The 23,748-nt window shown below is 36.6% G+C and overlaps 1 protein-coding gene across 1 annotated transcript; it reads right to left on the bottom strand.

Moving 5' to 3' along the window:
- Nucleotides 1-440: 440 nt before the first annotated feature.
- LOC140156533 (uncharacterized) lies at nt 441-23,067 on the bottom strand. Its single transcript, XM_072179474.1, has 21 exons — nt 22,796-23,067; nt 21,779-22,023; nt 21,275-21,374; nt 19,480-19,833; nt 18,725-18,847; nt 16,357-16,566; nt 15,787-15,904; nt 14,721-14,929; nt 14,007-14,285; nt 13,397-13,717; nt 12,504-12,764; nt 11,971-11,991; nt 11,599-11,839; nt 10,508-10,527; nt 10,231-10,311; nt 8,423-8,524; nt 7,506-7,625; nt 5,186-5,257; nt 3,808-3,855; nt 2,785-2,973; nt 441-1,740 (listed from the first exon to the last, which is right to left on the bottom strand). Exons 1-21 carry the CDS (start codon nt 22,875-22,877, stop codon nt 1,631-1,633), a joined length of 3,306 nt encoding a protein of 1,101 aa, XP_072035575.1. The 5' UTR covers nt 22,878-23,067; the 3' UTR covers nt 441-1,630.
- Between the last annotated feature and the right edge of the window lie 681 nt (nt 23,068-23,748).

Genomic DNA, 23,748 nt, shown 5'->3' with positions numbered 1-23,748 from the left:
CTAACGTCACGGCACGGCTGTGTAACAAGAAAGTCGATTTTCCATAAACACATCATACGATGTGTTTACCAGTACCATGCAGGCAAAATTGAAGATATACTTGTTATAAGCAACTATTTTGGGCACAACAAGTTTGTATTTTTTCTCAAAGGTTTTTGAGTTTTTTTCAAATACCAATAATGTTTACACGCCTCCACATATTAAGGGTAGGGGGCACATTTTAGTTGATTACCTAAAAATGATGAAAAGGTTAGTTAATACCAGCATTTAGCTTATTAAATTGTAAACAAAATAAGGGCAAAATCATTCTTCTACCATCTTCCAATCAAATTTTATGAATGTCAGAACCTTGAATTTGACCGTAGGTGGCCAATTTTCGGGAATCATTTGTCACGGGGACTCCAAATTTTGGGTAAACATTGCAAAAATACTAACAAGTTATACTTAAAGTGATTGTTTTAATGGAATAACCATACTATTGTCTAATAATTTAAATCATAAAAATAAACAATATTTGAAGAGCTTGGTTCCTAACCATGTTAAGTCCACAAACACATTTTTCTGATTTCCCTGTGCGATATTGCAATGGGTTGTGATGCTATAGGTTTTGTATTTCAGTTAGACGCACTGCACCACATAGCACACAGTGGGTGGATGCGCAGTAACAATACAGAGTGAAGCCCTTGGTTCCCAAATGAGAACAATAGTCTGCATATTGTTAAGCAGCATTGTTGTGGTAAATAATGGCTTGTTGATGGTACAACGCATTGTTGCTAATGTCAAACTGTATCACCCAAGTAAATGAGAAACATGTGGTTGTGGACTTAACTAACAAGCTCTTCATTTAATGGTTTAGTAGTTACAATAGCATACTGTGAAAAAAAATGTCACCAAAATTGCCCATCTTCAGCAAATCTAATGATATGTACCTAAACTTCATCCATCATATAAAAATTTCGTACTGAAGATATACCTAAAATATCTATGAATATTCTCAATCATCCAGGTAGTTGAATAAAGTTAGATTAGGTTATAAATCTTTGCAACTGGACTTACTGTTTTTGTTGACTACAGGTGACGTCACACCTACTACCGTGACGTCACAGGTCAATAGAGCCAATTCACATCACGAGGCCTGATGAAGGGTCAGAGATATGACGTAAAACTGTAGTCAACAAAAACAGTAAGTCCAGTTGCAAAGATTTATAACCTAATCTAACTTTAAAGACCTAAAAGTTATTTGTCTTTTTTAAAATTTGTATAATATCGCGAAAAAAACTGTGCAAAGGTGGGTGACCGAGCCCTTGATGCAATTAACAAGAACACACGATGCTGAATGTTAGAGAATTCCATTGTGTTGGAGCTACCAAAGAAATGATCATCTACGATTCCTGTCGCGTAAACACTCTAGACAAATTTGCTTCGGTAAGACGTGTAATGCGTAGAAGAGTACGCCAAGTTACCGTGTAAAAATCCACGAAAACTAAGATGAGATATGTTGGATTCAATATAAGATACCATGTATACCAATTCCTCTGCTTAGCAGGAAGTACATACATGTAATGTTGTTGGTGCGAAACATGGCTGGCATCTGGAACTATGAAGTTGAAAATATAGTTAAGAACTTTAACTACTCCTGATCAAGTCTATTACGCTTCTCCAACGCTTTGGCTAATTTGGATTGTATTGTTTCTTCACCATGTTCGTGTGATTGTTGCGGCAACTGTGCCATTGGTTTTCCTATAAAGAAAGAGAACAATATCATTAACATTTAATTCCCAATCTTTATGATGACCAATAATAAAATCCACTGTTGTGAATGGCATGGTTAGATACAGAATAAATAAATGTATGGATTCTGCTACATATGGCGGAGGTGGATGGTTGGGCATTTAATTAATGATTGTCGAGCTCGAGCGAGATTATCCGCTATCGGCTCAACGGAACAACCAACAGCCGATGAACTTCAAACTTGGTAGGGAGATAGAATCTGACTTCTGATGCTTTAAATTATAACATAAGTTTATATGCATATTTTTACTGAAATTGCAATAATTTTGTCAACTCCATTGTAGCAACTAAACGCAATGATCGATCGATTTGACATCGGGGAGGTTGATTGACACAGTTGCCAGTGTCACCCTTGCGCATCGCCTAATTATTTATGTTTCTGTGATATTTTGGCTTGTAAATAAATGCCCATAGCAGGTCTTGCTTCATTGAATGAAAACACAGCGAGCAAACAAATGAATATACCAATTGCTACTCAAAACAAAATGTTTCTTCAATCTCTTTGGATTTTTTCTCAAAAATTATATATCGAGAGTCAGATTGGACTACTGCCTTTCAATAAAGTCATCAGGTTTGTAGTTTATCTATAACGTCAATAATTTCAACACATCAAGATCAGCCAAAACTTACATTTCTGTACATTTCATTAATCATCGGTTGGCTTCATCTGCAGTGTTGTTGTTTTGACACAGGGAATGATGCTGCTAATACCCTGAGGCTTGCTGGATCAATATCACATAGCACTTCAAAACAGCAACACTGCTGATGAAGTTAATCGATGGTTGATGAAACGTCCAGAAACGTAAGTTTTGACTGGTCTTGATGTGATAAAATTCTTGATGTTAAGTACGACTTAAAGTATTTTACTGCGAAAGGGGGAAAATAGGAATAGAAACCGTTTTGATCACAGAATTCATTTATTAAAATACAAACGCAATAATAAATCCATCATCAAATCAACTATGTGCTATGTTGTTGTTGTTGATGTTATACCTTTAAATGGAGTACCTTGATTCATACCAGGTGGCAGTGTCGGAGCTGGACGGACGGGTGTCAGAGTGGAACTCAATCTTGACTGTGCAGGCTTGACTGGAACGACAGGTTTGGCCGTCGCTGCCTTACCGGCAGTACGTTTGGGCGGAGGCTTCAACGCAATTTTGGAAGGTGCGTTTGGAATAACATCTGTATAAAAGGAAGCAAATATAACAATAATTGGTAAGAAGCCATTAGTTGTGATGGAGATGGGTTATGTTGTTGTTGGTAGTGGTGGTGGTGATGGTGTGGGATGGGGGTCGAAGTTATGATTCATGGAACGATAGGGTTGGCCTTCGTTGGTAAATGGGTGGTTTAGCAGCAGTATACGCTAAGGTTTCAACGCAGCTTTTGAAGGTATATTTGGGATAACATCTACATAAAAGGAAACAAAACTAACTAACTAAGTAGCTGTTGTGATGGCGATGGATGGATGGTGTGGTTGGTAATCATCTGTACCCGACGAAATGTGCAATGATGTCGCAGCCACATCAGGGTGAAAAATTGTATAGTGGTGGAAATGGGTGATAGTGTGGTTGGTAGTGGTGATGAAGATGATGGGGATGAGAATAAAAAATCTGCTGATCATAACTTGCTCAGTAGTGACAAATAAGAACTTACCTTTTGGAAATTCATCTTGCAAAATATGACAATATTCTGGGTCTTATAATAGGCATAGTTTTATACAAAACGTTGTGGAACACAGATAAGAAGCCATGCGCACACAAAATGCAAGAACCACAGATTGTCACCAAGTTGTAATTTGCATTACGTTACATGCCTCTTAAAGTTTTCATCAATTCTTCCTGATAGCTTTATAGCTCCCAAAGTTATTATTTCTAGGTATCATGCTAGCATATTGTGTTGATAGTATGGTTGCATGGAATTTTGCCACCTTTTTGCCGAAAAGTTCATGGAGCCAGTAACATAATTGTACAAAACCATATTGACTTCAATTCCAATCAAAATATCATATCTGTGTACCTGGAGCGGATGACATAGAAGTGGTCGCCTCTCTTTGATCATGATCATCTAGAATAAAACAAGATGTAAATTAATATTTTTGTTGTTGTTGTTGTTGTTGTTGTTGTTGTTTTTACTACTGTTTTTATTTGGTTTCATTAAAAACAATAAGGTGCTCAAGCGAGCATGAATGATGTCATCGTGGCTGGGCTGTGTTGTTGCTGGAAATAATTCTCATACTATGACGAAATGGATCGTTCCAATTCCATAGCAAAGTACTAAGCCCCCATGGCCCATAAGTGCTTTTTTAAAGAGGCTTCTTTTACCATTCATCTGCAACTTCCCATATTACACAATTGTACCTTTTAAAGCGCATTGCATAACGCGCATTGATTTATAGTGCGCTACGCACAGGCACAACACCTAGACGTTGATCTACTAGCCTCAGTACACTATACTTTTATTTGAATGTTCATTGCTACACTATCATAATGTTTTTGTACACTAATCCCCAAAAGTATCTGGACACCGTGCATTAGAGTTAATAAGAGGTTGTTTTGTATTGTATTGTTTGTGTGGGTTTCATTTTTGATTGGATTTTTTAAAGTGTGTAAAAGAAAAATCTAGCTTTAGTACCTTTTGTTACCTTTTTAGCAACTTTCTATTTTTTCTAAAATATATTATATTGCGCCAATAAAATATCCTTACACTTGGAAAAATAATCATAATTTCAAAATGGAACAATATTGGGGTAAATTTGGTTTTTTTCTCATCCTGCACATTATGACACCACATTGAATCCAATGTGACCTCAAAAAGTAAAGTTACAAGCAATTGAATAGACGAAGGTACAGTTTCAAAAGTGACAAACTGGCCTATACAAGGCGCACTAAGATTCCAACAAGCGAAACAAAGAGACAACACACAGTTTCTTCAATGAAGTGTTATTTAAAGCAGTTTTTATTTCAGTTTTTGCTTCTCTGTACTTTTCATAACTTTCATTTGATTTGTCAGTTCTTTTGTTTCAGTTTTCTTTTGGTCCTTTTGTTCTTAATTAAAGCCAAACGCATAAATTAGCCATTCACCATTCTCAAACCAGATGTCTAGTCTGTGGAGTTTTGAATAGGCCAGTTTGTCACTTTTAAAACTGGACCTTCGTCCAATCAAGTGCTTGTAACTTTGCTTCTTGAAGTCACATTGGATTCAATGTGGTGTCATAATGTGCAAGATTAGATAGGGCGTCTATTAAAAAAACTAATTTACCCCAATATTGTTCAGTTTGGAAATTGTGATTATTTTTCCAAGTGTAAGGATACTTTATTGGCGTAGTATATATATGCAAAGACAAAAACATAGAGTAATCCATTAAACTATCGTTCAAGGGGAATTAAGTACATACTTTGTACTTCAGGATCAGGTGCAACCTCGTCATAAATGCGTGGTGTTGTCTTTGGTGGTCGGCTAACAGCTCCTGCAAAAATGAGGAAACATATCACAGATTTTACGTGTTTTTTCATCTATTCATAAAATCTGTTTAAAAATAAATATTCCATAATTCATCTGAAAATAATGTATATGAATGTAATGTAAACAACAAGTATCAAAGAGAAATAAAACAAAAACTTTTATGTCAGGGTCCATATTACAACGCACTCCCATTCACATGTACAGGGTGTCCCAGAAAAAATTACCGAGTGAATAAAATTGAACGTAAGTCGAGAAATAGACATCGGAATCAAAAAATTTAAAATGTAGCGGATAGCCTATTTTGTTGTACATCACATACGAAAATTTTATTTGATTCGGTTGACTGGTTCCGAAGAAATGAACGATTGCATAAAGCGTGCGTCAATGCAGTTCATTCCAAGTTTGATAAACAGGCGCTATTTTTATACTCGCTCACCACTTCCTAAAGTTTGTGTATCTTATGAAATTTAGTCCACATTATCTATTAAAACCCCTCGGTGTTATGTCATTCACTGAAGATGAATAACAGTTTGTCCGAGAAAACTGTGATTTCTGCAATTGGAAGCTCTCCAACTTTAATTCTGCAGGTTGTGCAAATATACTTTACAAAGAACATTTGAGCCAAAACTGACAATGATCAAGTGCTAACAGCTTTACGTGTGATTTTGATACCACGCAACATTAATGTTAAAGTTTTAAAAGATTTAAACTTTGCATTACAATTCCTTTGAAATATTCCGAAAACATTAATGTGTGTGAGAAATTTTTAAGCCAGCTGGAATTCTTTATGTAGTAATTCTTTAAGCAACATTTTTATCAACATAAACGAAAAAAGATATTTACAAATACTGAGCATCATCTTACATGCAAGCTTTCATTTTCATAACCGTACAGGTTTTCAAATTTGAACAAAACCTAATTAAATGTTTTGCAAGAAACAGGTTGTTTAAAAAGAACGAAAAGGATTTCATAGAACAAAATATGAAGCCCATTGATAGTTTAACCACTAGTGCGCACGCATTGTGTTGAATGATCTTTCTTTCAAACTTGGAATGAAGTGAATTGATACATGCGTTATGTAATCGCTCATTTCTACGCGATCAGTCAACCGATTCCAGTCAAATTGGCGTATAAGATGCAGAATAAGATTGGCTACACGCTGATGTTTAGATTTTTGGATTCTGATGTCTATTTTTCGACTTGCGTTCAAATTCATTTGCCCGGTAATTTTTTCTGGGACACCCTGTATATGCATAGCCGGCTTCTATACAGAATATCAGGGCTGATTGGATACGGTGCTTAAGGTGGTACTACACCCCCTGATACATTTTGTGACTAATTTTGCATACTTCTCAAAATGATAACTACGCACTGGTAACAAAGGTTATGTATATTATAGGGGCAAGGTATCCAATTACATCACTGAAATTTCAGTGATTCAAGACAAGTGAAAGCCTATCCCACAATTAAGACAAGTGGTTCATTATATATGTTAAGAAATGAGGTACATTCTAGCGGTACCTCTTTACTTATCATAAATAACGTACCGCTTGTCTTGAGTCACTGAAATTCCAGTGTAGTAACTGGATTCCTTGGCCTATAACTTTTGTTACCAGTGTTTTATTATTTTTTGAGAAAAATGCAAAAATATCACAAATTTATCAAGGGGTGTAGTACACCTTAAGGTTATTAATTATTTTAAACTGTTGTGATTTGGTAGTTCACAGCATCTTACGAATGGTAGTGAGCTTTGGCAAAAACTGCATTGCTCAATTCATAGCGAGCGTGTGGAAGAATTAAAATATCACAAATATACTTTTATAGGTGCTGTGGTTCTTGAGTTACGTTGTAGAGAGGGCTGAAACAACAACACTTTTGTAAAACGTACATAATTCATTAACAACAATAAATTAAGCAAGTTTGCAAAGTATACGATTTGTAGAAAGAACTTTTGCAAAACATCAAGGTGCTAATTTTCAATAATATATTGATCTAGATAATGAAAATCGATTTTTAGGTTGCTTCGACCAACAATACCTCGTCTACCCTTAACAGTCTTATTTGACACAGATGTAAAAGAGCTACCAATTGTTTTATAAACATGAAAACAGTAACCTACCAGTAAGTTCGTTTGTTCAAATTTCTCTCGTTTTTGTATCTAATTATATATGTCATGATTAAGTGGGTGTGTGTGCTAGTAGCCTAGTATAGGAAGGGGGTGTGTGAGTGGTGTGTGTTCTGCATTAACATACCTGCCGTTACGTTGCGAGTATTATCATACACAACAGCATCAGCAGCAACCCTGTCGGTGTGTGTGTAATTAGGTAATACATATCCGTCTTTTGAGAAGCGGATTAGATTGAGAGCAGAAGCTGGTGAATTATAAAAACGAAAAACAAGTTTCTTTTAAATGTGAATTCCTAAACAACTATAAAAAGCTTGGCAATCTGTTTGGCTCTTGAGCTGTGTTATATTACACAGCTAGTAGGTATAAAATCTTGGCAATCTGATTGACTTGTCGTACTATACTGCGCCAAAGAAGTATCCTTACACTTGGGGAAAAATCCTAATTTTATGATCTTTAAATCTTATCCTGCACATTATGACACCCCATTTATTAAAAGTGACAAACTGGCCTATACGTCTAATCGGCAGCATGTAACGACGATGCACAGCTGTTATGGACAATAACGGTGGCTACACATGATATGATGGATCAAAACAAAAGGAACAAAAGAAAACTGAATCAAAAGAACTGAAAAATAAAATAAAAGTCGTTACAAGTACAGAGAAAACAAAATGAAACAAACACTTTGTTGTCTCTTTGATGTGCTTGTTGGAATCTTTTCGCCTTGTATAGACCAATTTGTCACTTTTGAAACTGGACATTCGTCCAATCAAATGCTTGTAACTTTACTTCTTGAGGTCACATTGGATTCAATAAGGTGTCATAATGTGCATAATTAGGTTAAAATTAGTTTTAAAATTAGAATTTTTTCCAAGTGTAAGGATACTTTTTGGCGCATTATATTAAAGAGATTTATTAATCTGGGCAAAATTATTGGCTTATCCTCGAGTCTGATCTGTATTTTATCAGACAATAAGAAGGACTGTTGAATGAATTTATGACTGTATTTTAGTTCCAATTTACATGACCTATACAACTTACATGAGTTTGTAACTTCCATAGGTTCAATATAACTCTCTTCATCATCAATGGCAGGATTAACGTAAGAGACCACTGGCGAAGTCGTGTTGCTTCGTCTATCACCTGGAATACCGTAAAAACTCGATAGTTAGCATATGTGCTTACTATCGATCGGTTTTGAAAACATGAAATTGTACCAAAGTCCGGCGCTTTACCAACTGAGCTAATGGGATTAAGACGCAGATTTTTCAGGATTACTTGTTCGTATACAACTATGTGTATCGATGATTTGCTCAAAACCCTTTACACTTTTGTGGATGGGGCTCTTCATGTTTTAAAACCGCTCGATAGTAAGTACATATTCCGCTAACTATCGATTTTTTACGGTACAGCAGAAATAAATTCAAATGTATCACGGAACAGAATCCGGCAAATAAAAACTTGTACGTAGTAGCTACCGAAATATTTACTGATCAACTTCATATCTTTGTTTCAATCTATTTACCATGTATACGATTTTTATCATGACACGGTGGTTTGATAGCGTTTAAAACTACGTCATTTTAAAGAGAAGGCGAACACTGATGGCGCTATTTATCTTAAATCATGTTTTCATCTTTACAGGGGCTATACACTGGTATGATCGCATTAAAACATCAGAAAAGGAGTAACAAATAGCAACGAAACAATGAAATGTTAGGAATAACTTTAATTTCGCTAAATTCAATTTCAAATATATGTAAATAGCACCCTCAACCTGTACATATATTTCCAACTCTTTTAACATAGATTTTCGTTTCTTTTCCAACTTATTCATCTTTTTCTTCATATTTCTGGTATTTATTAATCCAAAATCTGTATATTAGTGTAATATCTTGATTTAGATAGTGAAAATTTGTTTGCTGCTTCGACCTACAATACCTCGTCTACCCTTAAGCATTATAACAAGTTTGTGATTAAGGCTAGAGCTTTTAATTCCGCGGTCTAGGTTAAGGTTAGGTTAAGGGTTAGGATTAGGATTCGTGGTAAGATTTATATACTAGTTGGTGAGGCGAGGCGAGGCGTGGTGACCACTATTCAAAATTGCTCCGTAGCATCTGCATGAGTGCCCGGGTGGGGAAGGGAGCAATCGAATGTGGGAGTGACGTACCTGTGCCTACCGGAGTACGACACTGGGGTATATCGTTGCAGGATTTTTTTTCGAGAAAAAGGGGTCATTCAGGGTGGGCTCCAAGAAAATGGGGGTCCTTCAGTGTGGGACTGCTAAAAATTGGATAACATTGCCAGTGAAAAATAAGTAAAGTAGGTAATAGCCGGTTACGCATCATGCACAAGAACATATAAACACAATGTGGAACGATTGCTCGCTACAAGAGGAAACTGGATATAATGAAGGAAAGAAGAGTTTACCAACCCAAAGTATTACAATTAAACAAGACAACAAATAAACCCAAATGCCGACCGGCACACATCCCAACTTGAAAAAAGCAATTGAATGTGCTGGCATGGAATTCGAATCCACGACTTTCCGATCTCCAGACGCGCTATCCATTAGGCTACCAACTCATCCTGATAAACGGTGGTTAAAACTGGGTCTAATGTGAGCAGTCGAGGTACAAAAAAATACACACAAACAAATATTACGCAAGTAGGTAATGGGACTTCCTGCACAAGAACATATAACCACAATGGGGAAACGATTGCTCACTACAAGAGGAAATTTAATATGATTAATAACAAAAAAGACCAGATTACCAACCCAAAGTGCAAATAAACACAAAACCCAGTAAATTGGGTATTTGGTGGTATTTGATCTGAAAGAGAACTACCTATGATTCTTCCGGTATCATTGTCGTCATTAGTGTTTGATTGTCTGATCCGTTTCGGTGGTGGTGTAGGCGGAGTTGTGCCTGTATAATGGCGAATGAGAATATAAATATAGAACGTTATGTTTGTGAAATCTCAATAATAAGAACTGGAACATTGTAGCGCATGCAAAAGTATAGTAAAATACTTTAAATTCTAAAATCACGTACATAACATTAAGAAAAAGGCAATAGTGTCTGTTAATTTGTAAATGTTTAGTTTCTCACATACGTTACTTACCGTGGCATATTATATGTTTCCTGAAAAGAACAGATAATGATAAAAATATAAGACAATAAGAATATCCACAATTTCTTTATAAATTATAGATATAATATGCGTTAGCTGCAGTTACCATGATTATATGTGATGCGATCAAGCAAAATCAGTCGGAACTCGGAGATATTATTTTTTTAGTTTCTTATAGGAGAGTAAAAGGCATTTACAATGCTGCATTTTGCAGAAAGTCCTATTGAAATTGAACAACCAGTTCCAAAGATATTAGCAATTAAAGAGTTTCCAAAACAACAGGAAACAAAAGTAAATATTTCCTTTGTTCGGCTATATCTCAGAATCAATATTTTTGAGTTCCGACTGATTTAGCTTCATCGCATCACATATTTGGGTGATTCTTTCATACATGCTATTTTTCACATGCCCAATAGACACAGAGAATGAATTTGAGTTGTTCTTTCATGCATATGACAGGCCTATGTATAGCAACAATTTCCCATGCTTAACTCAATTTGGCCAAAGTATGGACATAGGTGGCTTTTGTATTCATATATTCAATTTGTTTACTGTTTTTACTGTTTTATCATGGTGCAGGAATTATGAATTTCTTTTTCCACTTAAAACAGATTAAAAGATAAAAAAATAATTTCACATTCTGCTGTTTAATTAAATACATGTGCATGTCAATGATTTTATCATGGTTAGTCACTTAAGCCATGTTAAAAGACAAACAAATATTGCACACTTATAGGTTAATGAACGCGTATTACTTGTTGGGAGAGAAATTAGACAAAATAATACAATGATGTTGATGCGTCCAATACACGAGTCCCGAAGGGGGAGTGCATTAGAGTGCATTAGAGACCACAGTCCCGGTAACCAAATATAATTTCGTAGTTAACATTTGAATAGGGATCCCGTTTCAGCAACTGTATACGTAGTGTCCCGCACAACCCCCTTATTATTGGTTAGGGCTAGGTAAGTGTTATGGTTAGGGCTTAAGAAACTTGTTATATATCATTAAGTTTCTCCTATTCAAATGTTAACTGCGGAAAATATATTGCGTCCAGGCAAGCATAATACATAACGAACCTTGCACTGCAGCATATGGTATGCTACATTTTCTTGGAGGCATTGTCGAACATACTCTGGCCCTCACATTGCTGTCCGTATCTATACTTTGGACTGTGTCATTTACATGACAAGGACCGGTCTTATTCCAATCTTGTTCATCAATGTCAACGGTAATCTCGAGTTGTACGCATAAGTTGGATCCAGCGTTCGGTACTCCCAATATGGAAACTTCATTTGTCATTAGATCATGTTTTACCTCAATTCCTGTTGACAGAAAGGGTTTTATACCATCACATTAACAGGCATTCCGTAATGGCAATAGAATAAACAACTTATGGACCAATAATAAATGTAAAATGTTGTGATTCTCATTTGTCTTAATGTCAAATACTTACCGAGTGCATCCGGAGGTGACGCTGAAACAAACAAAACAAATACATCGTTTAAAAAATCAGACATTTATAGTATGATCTGCATTGGTATAAACCTACCAGCCACTTAACAGCAATTCGGTGACCCCTGTGGCCCAATTCCGGGATGCAGCTCAATTCAGGCGCAGAACTCTAATCAGCCTATATTACAACCATCGCAGCCATGATTATATATTATAACACTGCTCGAACTCACACTGTCACACACCAGATTCTAACGCCATATACTGATTGAACTAACTTGAATGCTAAATTAACCGTCCGATTGAATTTACATGCCAGAAGTTTGGTGACTGTTTAAAACTGACGAATTATAAAAATAAAGCCAATACCGATTATACAAAGTATGGCATTCGAAAACCGATAATTATTCTCATTTAGTTTGGGCGATATAATTGTGAATTTCATTTCTCTAATTATTTGTTCAGACAGATATTTTGCTTTCTAAACAATAAAAAATAATAACAATACCGTGATAGTAAACATTGTGAACTCACGATTTGTTATGCCCTTAACAGTTCCACTAGGTCCCACACCAGCGTCATTCTGCCCATAAACTTCACATGAATACGGCGTGTTAGATTCCAGCCCAGTGGCGGTATATGCCATATTTTGTCCAGTATGTTTCTTTGCATCTATATCTCCACAAGTTACCCAAAACCATTGGTCATCATCCTGGTCATCGGACATCCATTCTAACGTCAGGGAGTCACTGGTTGAGGAGACGAGCTTCAGAGAACTTGGAGCAGATGGTATTGCTGAAGAAATAGATTACAACAGGGATGTGCAACAAACTCAGATTCATTCATAATGTATAGCCTATATACGTTTGTATCACATTGTTTTACTATTTATGATAAACTACATTTAAATGGATTTTTGAATGGTCTTTTCTCTTTTTAAACTGATTTCCCCGTCCAATCAAGTGCTACTCCAAATGTACTGCCAAATGACATGTATACGTTGTATATATATGGTTGTAATGAGATTTTTTTTATGTGAATGTTTTCAATCTTTTTTCGATTGAAAAGAATGTATCCCTAACTGTATTCGGCAATAGATTGAAAAACAATGAAAATCAATCTTTATGACTGAATATTCAATCGGAAATGGGGTGTCTTTAACTTCAGTTGATAAATGATTGTGAAACACTCCTTTTGATTGATTAAAGCTAAATTGATAAAAATTGAAACAAACATTGCGCTACCTCATTGGCTAGAAACCAATCGCTCGTCGCTCAGCGATGGAGTATAAATTGACCTTCAAGATTAAAAGGAATGCGCCCAACAAGCCTCATGGAAGAACAGAACAGAGGATACCTTAAAACATCCCTGATTGAGTAACACAGGCAAAAGAAGAAATAAAGTAAAACAAAACGCGTAACACAAACCTGCTACATCAATATCAAAAGATATATCTAAAGTCCCTTTGCTGTTCGTAGCTGTGCAAACAAACTTCCCAACATCAGTTGTGGATGATGAAGTCTTGATAACTAAGCTACTATCAACCACTGCTCCTCTAATGTCATCTTGTTTGGCAGTACTGTCCAATTCGTATGCATCATTACCATGGGCAGGAACCGATCCTGATGGGGATGACCAAGTTATTACTGCCTGGGGATTGGACTGAATGGTGACATTCAGCGAAACACGACTACCCCTTTTCAAGACGACCATGCCCATTAGATTCCGTTGAATCAATACCGGCTTATCTGTCAAAAATAAGTTATGGTATATTGAGGCAATCCTGTGTGTAATTTTAGTTTCTTTTTTGGCTTAGTGTATATTAATTATTGAAAATAACAATGAGATACAAGGAAAATATCAATTCATATTATAATATGAAAACCATCCGTCCAATTTGCTTCAAACAAAAGGCATATTGATCATTTACTTTACCCAACTCAATAGTAATTTGTTTAAAACATGCTTAGAGCATTGCTTAGTTTCCAGAAAGTGTGGATATCGCACAGTTTGAAATATTGGCATTTATTGACTTACACAGAACATTTAAAGGTAGTTCTTCTGTACTGTCGCTTCCAAAACCATTATCAGCCACACACTTATACAACCCTGCATCCTCCTTGGTGACACTCGCTATATGGAGAAGCAGTCTGCCTGCTTCGTTGTCAAAGACACCACCAATGGTGTTCCCATCTCGCACCCATTGTACAAAGCTGTCTGGTTGCGGCATGGCCTTAACTACACATGAAAGAGTGACTTCGTCTCCTTCTGTTTTGGTCTCCTGTGGAACCGTGATATCTTCAAATACAGGGCTAACTAAAATATATATGAACAAGGACAATAAACTCGATTTGGTTGATTATACGTCAAGACGCAAAGTGTAAAAATAAAAATCTAAAGTTTTGAATGCAAAGTATTATTAATTAAAAGGGCATTTCGTGATCCACAGCCTCATCCCCCCACTTTTCTCAAAAAACGTTGAGATTTTTATATCACTGGAAACCTCTGGCTACATAATGTTTATGTACAAAATATTTCTTGCTGATTAATTCGTTTAGCAAAGATATCGTAAAATTGTCTATGGAGCAGTGTAATACACATAATCATGCATAACTCGAGAACGCAAAATCGGAATCAACTGAAATTTTGGGAATAGGTTTTTTTCGTGGATATCTAATGAAAAATTACATAAATAGACTATAAATAGAGGATGCTAGGATCACAAAATACTTCTTTAACTAATATACTTACAGTAAATATCAGGATTACACACTTCACTACATATTTGTGTTTGGCAGACGTCTTCTGTTGCAATATCGGCACAACATTTAATCTCCATCCCCACATCATCTGCTGTCAACGGCCGTGATGTGAAATCCAGTTTGGTAGTTGCCCCATAGTAGTCCGAGGATGCATATTTAGGGGAATGTCCTGATTCTTGTATGTCGTCATTAAGGTACCTGGAAATAAGCAATTAAGAGTTAATAAATTGACTGCAGAGGTTCAATGGCTTGACTAGACTCGGACTTGACTCGACATTTTAGGACTCGTGACTCGACTCTAGTCCCAAATCCCAAATGACTCGGACTCGATATTTAGGACTCGAGTCTCAAATGACTCGACTCAACTAGAGATTCGATAACTCGGGCACGACGGTAAGTCTTGTGACTCGACCATTTGACCTTGCTTTTCATACCCCACATTTATACTAAAGACTCGACTCAAGGCGAGTCTGGAGCTCAAGATGACTCAACTAGACTCGATTTTAGTGACTCGACTGCAGATCTGGTCGTTATCCTGGATGGTATATTAGACGTTTCAGAAATAACTAAATCGATGGTCACCTTCGGGCTGCTCGTATCGATGCAGTGGCAGAGTTCTTCTCTTACTCTAAGTTTTCAGTCAGCAGGCCTGTACGCAGGGGGTACCAGTGGCGTAGCGTCATAAGGCCTCCCCATCGATCTGAAATTTTAATTTTTTTAGAGAAATTGCTGAAAAACGGCTTGTGCCCCCAATCAGACCTGATCCCCAATCATGGTCGGTGCCCCCCAATATGATGACCCAGAAAAAAGGGCAATTTTCAAGGGTTTAGGTCCACTGTCTACACTAACTCTGGGCAAACGCACTTTGTACCTTTTGGATGTTTTGCGTCCACAACAAACAATCAAACAAACAAATGAATTCTGCGTACAGGCATGTAAGCAATAAATAGTATGTTTAACAATGTGTTGGAACCCATATCTGCCATTGAGGTTTAGGGGTGGGTCAATGTTAACCTTCACTTTTTATTTTGTTAGTAAAAATGTAGTTCTCTTACCATGTAATGGTACTATGTGGATTACTCGATGATGATCTGCAGGATAACTTGATTGTCTTCATGCCATCTACTACCACGAAGGTGGGACAGTCAGAAAGGGTTACTTCTATTGGACAAACTGCGAAAATGGCAACAATTAATGACATTTAGTTTATAACGCAAGTATGTGTATTGCTTGTTCTGGTACTGTCAAATGCTTCATTGCAGAATACAGGTCAATGTTTATGATAAAAGTAAAGACCAAAATATAATTGACATAAAAAATCTAAATCTCGCCCATTGCAGTTGTATTGCAGCTTGAACGTCGCATTTTAAACTTCAAATGCCATACATTTTCGAATGAAGTGCAATAATTGAAATGCACATATAGGGGTCTTGATTAATTGTTGCGATTATTATAATTACATCAATGACACCTAATAGCAATGACGGACTTACAGTTCTGAAGCGCACCCCTATGCATTCCGCAATAAACCATCGCAGCCAGCCAGGATAAGCTCCCCGAGTTAGGCAGTTAGCGGTTAGCAGGTGAATTTCAAGTTAGCTCAATTAAATCGAGTCACAACTTACATTTGACATTAATGGATACGTCACTGGATAAGAGAGGAGACGTCAGTGTTTCATGTTGTGCTTCACATCGTATTTGTTGTTGATTCTGTTCCCTTATCATGGTATAGGTAAGAGTACTCATCATATTGTATCTGCCATTGGAATTCATCGTATCAGTTTGTAAAGATGAATCCGTGATTTCAATATTGTTTAGAAACCAATGCAAGGTACCTTATAGATGAGGAAAAATATCACTTTAAATGGTCACGAACTCATAGGATGAGTAGCGTTAAGAGATCCAATCATCATCCCCCGCCGCCAATGATTGTCATGACTGACTTTGTCTCCAGAATAATTATTTGTACACACTAATGCTCTACGGTAACGGTACGGTAATGTTGAATGAAATGTTCAACTTTATTTTCAAATGAGCCAGTATTCACGAATAAATAGGATGTTGATAAAAATTAAACTTCAACTAAAATTAATTATTGTTCTTGGAAATTAAGTCACACGTATGCCAAATCTCGCATATTTCCCTCCTTAATGGCATTTAGAAAATGCATTTCCATTTATCATTACTTTAATATGGTGTGTGTTAGGAACCATTTTATATCCCTGTTGAAAGGTAAACGTGGCATACGGTACACCAACTAACATGGGAAATGTCATGCGTCCAGTACATGTCTATGTTATTTGTTTACGAACATTTATATCTGGTAAGACCCATAAACCGACGTTTGTTACAAGTGACAAATTGCAGTTTGCGGAAAATGATGCTTTGGTTTGTTACACACTGTATTTATTGAATGCAAACGTTGGTATCAACCACAATACACCGGAAGAGTGACTTAAGCAAAATGCGAATCTACCACATTAGTGTGGCAAAATATACAGTCAACATTATTATTTACATTTGCTGAGCTTAAAGCCAGCCACTACTAGCCTATCATAGAGGATTTTGACCGTGGCAACCCCCCCCCCCGCCACAAAAAACGCCTTATATCAAGCGAACTGCTAAATCCAGTGACAACTGCTAAACAAAGGCCATATTATAGTAGGGCTAGCCACTATTTGTAACACCACATGTGAAAATAAAATTGTTGTCTGAGAAATTATTTAAGTATGGAGCGCCATGGTAACAACATGTTGCTTTCCCAGGAAAAGTAGTGGCAATACTTATACAGGGTGTCCCAGAAAAAATTACCGAGCGAATTAAATTGAACGTAAGTCGAGAAATAGACATCAGAATCAAAAAATTGAAAATGTAGCGCATAGCCTATTTTGTTGTGCATCACATACGAAAATGATATTTGATTCGGTTGACTGGTTGCGAAGAAATGAACGTTTACATAAAGCGTGCGTCAATGCATTTCATTCCAAGTTTGATCACAGGCGCTTTTTTCACACTCGCTCACCGCTTCCTCAAGTCTGTGTAGCTCATTAAATTTAGTCCACATTATCTATTTTATAATCCGACGGGTGTTGTGTCATTCATGCTTTCACTGAAGATGAATTACAATTTGTCCGAGAAAACTTTAATTTCTGCAATAGGATGCTTTCCAACTTTAATTCTTTATGTTGTGTAAATATGTTATATTTTAACTATCCAAAGAACATTTGAGCCACGAATGACAATGATCAAGTGATTACAGCTTTACGTGTGATTTTTGATACCATGCATCATTAATGTTGACGTTTTAAAAGATTTAATCTTTGCATTACAATTTTTTGGAAATATTCCAAAAACATTAATGTGTGTGATAATTGTTTTAAGCCAGCTGGAATTCTTTATGCAATAATTATTCTTTATGCAACATTAATATCATCATTAACGAAAAAATATATTGACAAGTACCGAGCATCATCTTACATGCAAGATGTCATTTTCAATATCGTGCAGGTTTTCAAATAATTGAACAAAACTTAATTAAGTGTTTTGCAAGAAACAGGATGTTTAAAAAGAACGAAAAGGATTTCACAGAACAAAATATGAAGCCCATTGACAGTTAACCACTAGTGCGCATTGTGTTGAATGATCTTTCTTTCAAACTTGGAATGAAGTGAATTGATGCATGCGTTATGTAATCACTCATTTCTTCGCGATCAGTCAACCGATTCCAGTAAAATTAGCGTATAAGATGCAGAATTAGACGGACTACACGCTGATGTTTAGATTTTTGGATTCTTATGTCTATTTCTCGACTTACGTCCAAATTCATTCGCCCGGTAATTTTTTCTGGGACACCCTGTATACCATTGTACATTGTATAGTTTTAGAAACGCATTCACACCATTGGGGGACCCAGATCAGAAGGCTTCAAAATATAATAGAGTTACAGACAAAGTCCATGTACTTTTGACAAGGGAATATCAAGTATCATCTCACCTGTAGGATAAGCGCCATTTGCCTGACATTCTAATTGACTCTCTTCATTTTCTATGATGTCTGTTGGTCCAGTTATGACAGGTTTGTCTGGTGGACCTGAAAGTTCAAAGTAACAAAAAACAACTAACAAAGTATAGGTGATCTTTGACGAGCATGGATTTTGAGCAGACTACTTTTGCCGCATTTGATTATTATTATTATTATTATTATTATTATTATTATTATTATTATTATTATTATTATTATTATTATTATTATTATTATTATCTGTTTAGAGGTTAATGACTGCGCATCAGTTGTTTTGAGGGTATTGTGAAATATCTAAACACTGCGCTTTGGACCCGAGGGATATTCCGAGGTCTAAAGTAAAATGTTTAGATTTTTCACAATGCCCGACATATTACCGATGCAAAGTTATTAACCTCATCCATAACAGTCATTTAAATCTCTTCACCTTACTAAATAACACCAAATTTTGCTCAAAAGTTGATAAAAATAGATGATTTTTACATCTTCCCTTTCCAAAAATCAATCAGGCTAAAACAAGACGACCAATAACAAAAGTGCGTATCACAGTCTGTGCAAATATGGTAGCGCGCAATCCAAATATGGCAGCCAGTGCGCGCGCAGTTTGTTTACAGTTCATAAGCTTTTGACGGGGTGGTAGGCCTCACGAAGTTTAGCAACATACATCGTGAAAAATAAGTAGTAGACGAAAGCTACCCAATTGTGCCCATTGTGCGTTTAATACTCACCCTGTACTTCAAGCTGAACTTCTATTGAAGCTGGTGGTGATGGAATACTCCCTATACCCGGTACATTTATTACTGCACTGCATTCGATCATCTCCCTATGATATTCACGTACGGGAACAAAGGTAGATATAGATGTTGTATCAAATAGTCTCATGTCATCTGAATTTGGAGCATTTGTGGCTCGATCATTGTCAGCAAGTGTTGTCCTGGTAACTTGGCATTCTGGTTTTGTAGCTTGTATTACGCAGTTCAATGAATGGCTTTCACCTTGTGTAACTCGGATTATTTCACCGGGTGCGTATCCCTCTGGTTCGTTTACGTCATACAGCTTGATACTTGAGTTAGATGGTGGGACTAAAGGAAATACAAATCATCACCCATGTTAACAATTCGACGATGGAAACGTTCACTTTGGGGAAGTTTAATGTTGCTGAGGAATATAGCATCTATCACATACCTTTTGAGTCTCGACGCATTGACCGCTCCGTTCTTGAATTAAAGCCATATTATAACATTTTCAAACAAAATAGATTAGCTTTTCTTTGCCATAAACTGTTAGCTTTTACTGTCAGATATATCCCCTTTTATTTTTGAGCCGAACAACTACGGCAAAGTAAAGAAAATTGGAATTTACTACCAGCGCACATGTCGCCAATACGTACCACTCCTTCGGTCATGTTGTGGTACGACCCTGTGTTGTGTATATCACCGTCCCGCACGCCGTGTACGTACTGTGTGTTATGAACATCGTGTATGCATTCGACTAATCCATCGTAATAATAAAGCGCGTTCCGGCGTTTTATTCAAAATCTCGGATTTTGACAAAACTACAGCACCTAGAGTCTTGATTTTTGCAGGGTATATTGGTTTAATAAAGTACAATTTAATAGTGTAAAAAAAGGAATTTTAAAAATTCAGTGAGGGCGTCTTCCTCAGCAAATGTTATAATATGGCTTTAACAATAATTATGTGAATTACACCTCATTCTTATTCCAATTGCATGAGTCAAATATAAATTATATACGTATAAATAACAATATTGCTCATGTTGCTTGGTACTTCAGATTAAAATCATAGGTTCCAGGTTCGAGTCTCGGCATTTGTGGATATTCTAGGAATTTTCTTGGGTCTATCCACTTTTGCATGCTATTATAGTCTATATGTCAATTTTTAATAAGCATCTCAAAAAAAGTAACTGACCCCCTTAAATAATGGTCATTATTCAAAAAGGGGGCTATTGTTTTGCAGATCTGTAAAATGCGTTGGAAGTAGAATTAATTTCTGCGCATTTTGACACCTCATTTGATACGATAGCCCAGAAAACAATAAAACACCGGTCAATTTAATGTAATGAAATCCAGATTTGATAGGTACACTTACATACAAATTTTTACAAACACTCAGATATCATTGCACAGATTTCCTTCCATTACACTAAAATACAAAATCAATACAATTTACTGCAACTTTCAAATCTTGGGTTACATCGATTTAAATGTACGATGTGACGTCAATATTTAGTTAATTGCTGCAAATGAAGTGTGAAAATGTGCAGGAATAAATTCTGCTTCCAACGCATTTTACAGATTTGTAATACAATCACCCGTTTTTAAATAATGGTGATTAGTTAAGGGGGGTTAGTTACTTTTTTGATATGTTTATGTTCTAGCACGCGATGGGTGCATCTTTCTCTACCTTCAATAGTCAGAATATGGTTAAATGAGTTTAACCCTCCCCCAGATATGACAAATAATTATTGCTTAAGATAAAATGGAATGCAACAGTATTATCTTACCTTGGACATTCAGAATTATATGGCGGTCTATGTTGATATTATCTTCAACTCTGCACCGAAGATTATGTTTAGGCATATCAAAAATAGGAGCAATCGTTACCTACAGGTATAAAAAAGTTGCAAACACATGCAGTTTCGTGAAGCATATGCACCCTGTATAACATCACAAGTACTTTATGGAGGTGGGTTTAACAAACAAGTTTCGAGGGACCACTTTTTTACAAGTTTAAAATACAATCTTGGGAATGTCCCTAAATAATGGTACTAATTCACGCTACAAAGATATCCCTATATCAGCAAATAGGTTCCATGTCTTTAATAGCAAAGTTATGTATTTATTTTGTTATAGGCCAACGTAAAACTTTCAAATTCCACGGAAACTGCCATATGGATGAGTACCTAAGTACCCATAGTATATATTTATAAGCATCACATCCAATGGCACAGCAAAGTCTCTAGTGATGCTCTATTAGGGAACAATCAAATAAACCTATGCTTGATTACCTGTCCCAAAGTATCAGTCAAATCCGAGTCGCCAGAATTTGGTAACGTATGAGGAAATCCATTATCGTGATCAATAAATCTGCCGGCATTTCCATCATGTAATTCCCACTTCATAGACACCATAGTACCAGTATTTGTTGCCAAACACACAAAGGTATGATTGTATGATTGAACAACTAAAACTTCCTGGTTGTCCGTGTATTCCTCATTCAATAGCTCGTTGGATATTTTTACTTCATCGACAGCTTCAAACAAACACACAAACAAACAAACACAAATATAATGCAGATTTAGGGTTTGAAAATGGCGTCGTTCATCTCAAGGACACTGAATTCGACATCCACCCATGATACCATTGTTTGGGTAAATGTTCGGGATAGGATTAGTTTTAGATACGGATTCAGATTGATGATAGTACTGTTGTGGTTAGGTTCAAAACAGAGGATGATTTAAGGAAGCTCCATCATGCACTGCAAACGTGTTTTCACCAGAGTTTCAACTGCCACTTTACTTTTCAAATCCCATTGAATTCTGTGCAAAAGATGTTGTTTAAGAATTGTGCGTGTGTCATTATTACTTGGTCGATTTCATATCTAAAGTGATGTATGCATGAAGAATACTTCACACCTTCTGTAGGTAACATAAAATGTGAAATCGACTAGCATTGTGAATGGGTTTTTATTGTAAATATATCAGTCCAAATTCAAAATTAACCATGCCCGTCAATGCAATGTGCGTGTCATGTTCACTCACACAGCTGTGCTAACCGCAAGTCAACACAGTGGCGTGGTGGGAAGTGCTTAAATCATCCTCTGGGTTCAAAAGGACGGGGCAAAAGGAAGATATAATTATTTGGGAGAGAGGCAGTAACAAAATATTGACATTTGAAGTCACGCGTCCGTTAGAATTTCTTGTTTTTAACTTGAACTGCTGACGTGAGATGTTTTTAACATCATACATATCAAGTCATATCCTGATTTCAAATACAGATAGGTAATTTTCGATGTTTCAACTTACCTGATACTTTGATCACAAGAAAACTGATGTTGTAAAGAAATATAATACTGCAGAATATCTTTGGAATATAACCCCATGCCATTTTGAAGTCAGCACCGAGGAGTACGTCTGGAATAGTTTTGCAGAACCAGTTGATTTTTATCTATGATGGAGCACGTCTCATCATTCCCGTTATTTCCCTTTTGTGGTTGGCAATGTCTTCCATTTTTCATGCAAACAACAAAACAAAATATTTACAGATCGCATACATTTCTTCTTTGAACCTTAAGCAGATGTACAGATGATTACAAAACCCATACATTCCTGCTGTTGAACCCCAACCATGGGCACATATCAAATGTAATTGTCTCGTTTTTATGCTTACAGAACCCATACATTTCGTTTGTTGAACCCTGGCAATGGGCGCATATCAAACATGTCAAATGTAATTGCCTCATTTCTAAGATTGCAGAGCCCATTCCTTTAGGGGCTGTGCAATAATTATGAGCCCCCCCGGGGGGTAAAATTTCCAAACGGCTCGCCAAAAATCGCTTGCCCCCCCACTCTCGGCCTGCCAAAAATTCTTTGCCCCCCCCTCTCGCACATGTTGCGCATGCCAAATTTTTGGGATCCCAATTTGCAAACCTTAAATGGTCTATATACCTGATGCGAGCGCAGCGAGCAGGAAAATTTGCATATTTAAGCGTTTCCGTACTGTTTTCCTAAGCCTTTTTAGAGCGTTTTATTAAAAAGCGCCCCATGAATGTGTGCCAAAAATCGCTTGCCCCCCCTCTCAGCTTGCCAAAATTGCTTGCCCCCCTTTTGGCTCGCCAAAAATTTCTTGCCCCCCCCAATTTTACCCTCCCCCAGGGCTCATAATTATTGCACAGCCCCTTACGAGTGGGGCATATCAATGTATTGGTCTCATTTCTTAGATTACAGAACCCTTACATTTCTGTGGTGAAACCACAGAT

This window comes from Amphiura filiformis, chromosome 7 (assembly GCF_039555335.1).
Source record: "Amphiura filiformis chromosome 7, Afil_fr2py, whole genome shotgun sequence".
NCBI classification, from domain to species: Eukaryota; Metazoa; Echinodermata; class Ophiuroidea; order Amphilepidida; family Amphiuridae; genus Amphiura; species Amphiura filiformis.
This window is presented reverse-complemented; position numbering and strand designations above follow the sequence as displayed.